The sequence below is a fragment of the Grammomys surdaster genome, unplaced genomic scaffold (genome assembly GCF_004785775.1).
Source record: "Grammomys surdaster isolate TR1022 unplaced genomic scaffold, NIH_TR_1.0 126285, whole genome shotgun sequence".
Lineage (NCBI taxonomy): Eukaryota > Metazoa > Chordata > Mammalia > Rodentia > Muridae > Grammomys > Grammomys surdaster.
In genome coordinates this window covers 50,881-57,047 of record NW_021621085.1, presented here as the reverse complement: position 1 = coordinate 57,047, position 6,167 = coordinate 50,881, and the positions used below count along the sequence as shown (strand labels likewise).

The 6,167-nt window shown below is 42.4% G+C and overlaps 1 protein-coding gene across 1 annotated transcript in view; it reads right to left on the bottom strand.

Annotated features, from left to right (window-relative positions):
- Nucleotides 1-3,590: 3,590 nt before the first annotated feature.
- The window catches only part of LOC114614014 (schlafen family member 12-like), a 30,220-nt gene continuing 27,643 nt past the window's right edge, over nucleotides 3,591-6,167 (bottom strand). The window contains exon 4 of the mRNA XM_028759466.1: nucleotides 3,591-5,545. Within this exon, the coding sequence (XP_028615299.1) occupies nucleotides 4,878-5,545 (668 nt within the window). The 3' untranslated portion in view covers nucleotides 3,591-4,877. The remainder of the gene's footprint in view (nucleotides 5,546-6,167) is intronic.

Genomic DNA, 6,167 nt, shown 5'->3' with positions numbered 1-6,167 from the left:
CGATTTATCATCTGATTAATGTGCAGACCTGCAGTCAGGTTTTTTTTTTCCATGTGAATACTTGCTCTGAGAGTCTTCCAAGTACTGAGAACAAAGGGCACCGCACGGATAGATAAGTCCTCCTCCCCTTTTCTCCCAATATAGGGAGAACAACTCCCTGCAGAGGCTTTACCTAGGCTCCTGCTGTGTCACTTTGAGATGCTAACTGGATGCTGGAGAAGCCCGCAGTAAAGACATCTAATCAGGAGGTGATGGAGAACAAAGTTTACAAAATGCTAAGATTAAGGCTAGAGAGATGGCTCAGTGGTTAAGAGCACTGACTGCTCTTCTGGAGGTCCTGAGTTCAAATCCCAGCAACTACATGGTGGCTCACAATAATCATCTGTAATGACATCTGATGGGTGTCTGAAGACAGATACAGTGTACAGTGTACTTATATATAGTAAATAAATACATCTTTGGGCTGGAGCGAGCAGGACTGGAAAGGAAGGGGGAAAAAAAAACGGAAAGAGGAAAAAAAAAAGAAGAAGAAGACTGCATATGCTTCATAATAATTACAATACCAAAGTCCAGCTGTAATCAGATCTCTGCCACCATGGAAATTAGCATTTGAATAGTACAAGAATAGTCTTTACACAGTGCTCAGACAGTGCTCAAAAACATCACTCCAAGGAAACCGGCACCTCTCAGGTGTTCACCAAGGCCAGAGGCAGAGAACTGGAGTTACCAGGGCCTTTGACCCACCTGTGGGTGCTGGGAGTCAAAGCCAGGTCCTCTATAAGACTGTGCTCTGAGTCAAGACAGTGCTCTGAGCCATCTTTCCAGTCCCCTGTAATTACCACATTTTTTTTATTTCTACATTTTATAAGCACCATAGTATAGTTGTATCTTTATCTTTTCAGTAATTTTTGAACACTGAGAAAGATGAATTACCTTTTAATATTCACATAATTGCTCCTGTAGTATAGGCTTTATTCATGTGACTCTAAGTGTCACTCTGGTTCAAATTTCCATCAGCCTTTAACATTTCATGTGACAAAGGTGTCTTGGTGACAAAGCCTTTGTTTCACCAGAAAAGGACACCATTCTTTTCTATCCACTAGGTGAAGTGTGTGTGTGTGTTTATTGAATTCTAGGTTGACAGTCTTTTTCTTTCAACACTGTACAATCTGGAAAAGAAGAATTTTAAAGAAAAATGACTATGGTGGTATGAAAATCTACTGAAATGGAAAGTTTGGAACAATGGAAAAACAGGTTTTGAACTAGAATACATATACTGACACCGCTGTCAACCATGTTAACCATGTGTAATAAGTGTGCATGCAGTAGGCACACACAACAGATGAGGATCTGGAAGTATCAGGGGTTACAGTGGTTAGTTCTCAACTCTGAGCTCAGGAGGTGAGATCCTCATGAAAGCTTCACTCTTACTCTCCTTCCCCTAGATCCACTTGAATCTGTGCTCCTTCCCCAGGGTTTCCACAGCAGGGAGTCTGGGCCATGAAATATAGAAGGAACTCATGTGAGCATTTTGGTGGAGACTATACCACAGGCTGGCCTCCTTGTCCTTTCCTGACAGCCTCCACAGATGGTGACTAAGTACAGGAGTGCTTGCAGGAAGGATGTGGTAAAATTCACATACATTCATGACATTGCTAAGGCCTCACGATTATTTTCTGGGTTTCTTTTCTGTTTTCTTAGTCTCCGGGACCCTAGGATGTTGTTCCTCTCAAACTGGTCAGTTTCTTCCTCCTAAAGTGGCCCCCGTGTGATTTCAGTTAGATAGCAGGACTTTCCGACCCACCAGTGACACAAATTATGACACAGAGGCTTTGGAGTATTTTAATGCTTAAGTCTAGACCTGGGTAGATTCCCAGACCACTTTCTAGTTTATCCTGATTAATCATGGCATTACCTTCCACTGTGTGGCCAGCTCTACCTCTCTGATCCTGTTCAGGAGCTTCTTTCTTCTCGAGTCCCCAGGCATATTTGGTGCCTTTGCTTTCTTCTTCTGGAGTCTCTCTCCAGGAAGTTCTGCCCTCCACTTCCTGCCCAGCTATTGGCCCTCAGCTCTGTCAGTTTTTTATTACAGCCAATAGACAAGTGACGGAGTAGGAATCTTTACAAAATATAAGACCTCTGATGGGCCACAGAACGAAGAATACCAAGATCCTGCTAGTACTCAGCTCTCTAGCTAGTACTTAGTTCACTGCTGGTTTATCCCTTAAAGATTGAATATAGAAAGACATATCTCCACATAATGTACCCCAACACAAATATGAGGGCTTCCCTTTTGCGTTTCATGCCAGATCATTAGTCCTGGTTTTCCTCAGCGCAGCCCAGTGGATGAAATCAGAAGTCAAGACCTTTTGTCTACTTTCCTCTCAGAAGATTCTGTAAAGCAAGGCTGTGAGTTCCTCTCAGTAGTCTTGAGCAGTATTTAATACTTAATAAATGCTTGTTTTAAATTTTGCTGGAAATGCTTCAGTTCATTATATTGGCAAAACCCAGGATAAACATATGGAAACCCTGCAGACACACTCTGCTAATGGTAAAAGGCAGAAATCAGAGTGGCCAAGGACCTGGCACAGTCAGCAGCATTCCAGCTCCTAGCTGCACAAGGAAGCTTAGAATTCCCCAGGATGCCTGGCAATCCAGGGATTACACAAACATGCCTCTGAAAAAGATTTCTGTGCATTAAATTCTTCTAGTCAGATAGGTGAAACCTCTGTGGGACACTTGCTTTAGGCCCTATAATGTAGCATTATAAAAAAAGTTAGCAGTGTGTAAATGTATCTGTGTGTAGCTGTGGAGTTGTGTGTTCATGGGCTACAACACCATGTGGAGGTCAGAAGACAACTTGCTTCAGTCAATTTTCTCTCTCCTGCACCAAGATCCCTGGGGCTGGAGATCGTCAGGCAGGGTGGCAGATGCCTCCATCCACTGGGCCATCACCTCACTGTCTCCCTGAGGTTTGTCCAGTTGACCTGAAACCTTTACCTCCAGCCAGCCATGTTATTACTAGAACTCCGCTGTCCTTTCCTGATCCAAACCCCTGTCTACGTCCCTGCCATAAAGTGTTACAGTCATCCTTTACTTGGGTTCCTTCTTAATTTCCTATATCAATCCAGCTCCTGGCTTGTCACCCAAAGAGGCTGTCATTAGCTGCTCTTGTGAACTCTCTGACAATGATCCTCCCGTGAGTGCCTGTAGCCTTGAGGTGCAACAACTTCCTAGGTCATCCGTGATGAACCCTGCCTACTCTCATGACTTCACAGTGATGTCAACTCCATCTTCAAGTGTTCTAATGTGTCTCACCCCAGTGGCACTTGTGTGGATGAATAATCGTAGGGCATCCTCTAGTCTAGCTACTGTGACAGGTGTCCCAAAGTGCTCATGCAGCTATGACAATGTGTCTTCTTCCTTCACTGGTCTTCAAAAGCAATAAGAATTATTTAAGAAAATTTGATGATGTTTTGTAAAGATTTTTTATTTTGTAAAGATTATTTATTTAACATATTAAAATCGCAGAACATTTGTTTGGCATTGAAATTTTGTTAACTTCTCAGATTGAACAATGAAGCTTCTTCGTAGAAAGATACAATTGTATTCATAAAGACACAGATTTGAGAACAGAGTAGATGAAAAATGACATAGATTTTTAAAATAAATCTTACTGATAAAGAAATAGATCAGAGCAGAACATGGCTAAAGATGATTGGCGTCTGTGAGCATTCAGCTCACAGCCCCCATCATCAGAACTCGCGTGAAGGGCAACCAGTCTTCTGATGAGCTCCATCAAAAGTCACAACAGGTTACCACTGCATATAGAACAGCCGCTAAGGGCCAAATGTTGGGAAATTTTATCCGTCACAATCATAGATGTACAATGAAGACGTTTTCTTCCTTTATGAAAGAAATACCAACAGTTCAATTAACTCGTAATACTCGCATGTAAACGCAATGCTGTAAATACCTTTACAGGGTTATCTACAGCACAAGCAACACGATGATAAGAATGTGAAAAATGCAACACATCAAACTCTAAATGAGCAATATCGACATCTTAAAATGCTGTTATCAATACTTCATAGGAAATGGTCATACAAATAGAAAAATAGACCTCATGCTCTAGCCCCATAGAGACTGCTAGCATGTTGTAAGACCTGTGGACTGTCTGACAGCTGAGAGATACAATGTTTACCTTTAAGAAAAAATGTACTCTCCCCACAGAAAATAACTGCAGTCAGCTTCCATGTCTCTTTGACCTTTCTGGAAATCTCTTATATGATGTTGTGAGCAGTCAGCATTTAATCTCCCCATACTGTGTCCTTTGCTTCTGTGATTTTGTACATGTGGGAAATCTTTCCTCAGGTTGTCACATACAAATCAAGCATCTAACAGCAATAACACACAAGGCTGGATAGCAACCTCATGACAAAACTTTTTCCGTATCATGCCACATATTTCAACATATTTTTCACTGGTTTCTATAGGAAGAGTGTCTCCCATAGATACATTGAAGGCACCATGCATCTCATCAGTGAGAAGGAGTGGTTATGCAGATAAGGAGAGACATGTATTAATTAATGAATTAGCTAATTAATTAATAACTTTTGAGAGCAGCTCTCACTGCATAGCTCTGGCTGTGCTGGAACTCTTTCCATAGACCAGGATGAGCTGCCTCCCTCCAGGTGCTGGAATCAAAGGCATGGGCCACTTGCATGGCTCAAGGACACATTATTAATGCTATGCTTTGTCATTCCCATCTCCAATCCCTTTTCCAGAACGTGGTTTCTATTTCCCTGAAGCTCTATGTTGCATTTTCCATATTTTTATAGAATTCGAGAACATTATCACATACATACTGTGAAATATCATTGTGTCGTACTACACTGATTTATGTCAAGCCAGGTTCGAACACGAGATAAGACATTTCTTGAAAAGTAGACTACATAACTGCGTGTCTTTAAAAACGCAGAGATAACATAATCACTACAGTTTTTCCTGGGAAAACTGTAGAAAGACTCACGACCTCCCAAGATCTTAGCAAGAGCTTTCTCTATGTCCCTTACTGCCTTGCTTGTGAGATAATAGTTTCTGGGGTAACGGATTTCTGAGCTTGAATCATAAAGACACACTGCCTTATGACCCAAGTACGTTATCTTTACTATGATACCTATTTTCCCAGTGTAACCACCGCGGTTTACCAACGTCTGCTTTAATGTTAGAGCAGTTTGTTTATAACAGCCCTTTAACTCAGCGCCTAGTTCACTCAGAAGAGTGCTGTTGTCCTCCAGGTCCTCATCTCCCCGGACAAAGCCGTGCAGGGTCAGGAGACTGTCCTGGGAAATATGAAGCACATCCAAGATGACTTCCTGCTTCTTTTGCAAGCCCAGATCCAAAGCCCAGCTCTTAGAGATGACCAGCGTTCCTTTACAAAGTGAGTTCAACTCTTTCTGGAGTAACTGCTCATAGCCTTCATGTGTTGAGAATAGTTTCTTGTAGAGGGCTTCTGAAGAGCATATCACCTTTCCAGGTATCACTAGACAAGAAAAGAAACATAACAAATTAGAAAAGGAAAATGCCTGGAGTGTCGTGTGTGACACACCACCAAGCAGTTTGTAAGTCCCAGGCTTGGCATCCCAACCCAGAAGGTGAACACAAGATACCAAACACTGATTCAAGAACCAGAAGGAGGCAGGTGCAAGGGGGACATAGGAACTCAAACTGGAAAGAGGGAACCATGGAAGCCACTGAACTCTCACAGTCCTGGCTTTTCCATAATACAACACATCAGCAGCTTGCTCTGGAAAACTCTTCAGAGGAGAAGATTTAGGGGAGCAAAGGACAGACTAATGCTGGCTGAGGAGAGAAAAGTCAGCTTCAGGGATGGGGAGAGGATGCCTCAGAAAGTACCAAAAGGGAGGTTAGGCTTTCCTGTTAAGCACAGACTGGCAGTTCCAGTCATAGGGTAGCCCATAGTTCCTTAAAGTCTTGTATGCAGTAAAGGAATTTGAAGGGACACTATCACCTTCTACCTAGCAGGTTAGAATTACAGAGGAAATTTCTTTGGTTTGTCTCTCTATCTGAGAATGTCACATGTTGCCAGGTGCTATCGTGTGTGTGTGTGTGTGTGTGTGTGTGTGTGTGTGTGTGTGTGTGTG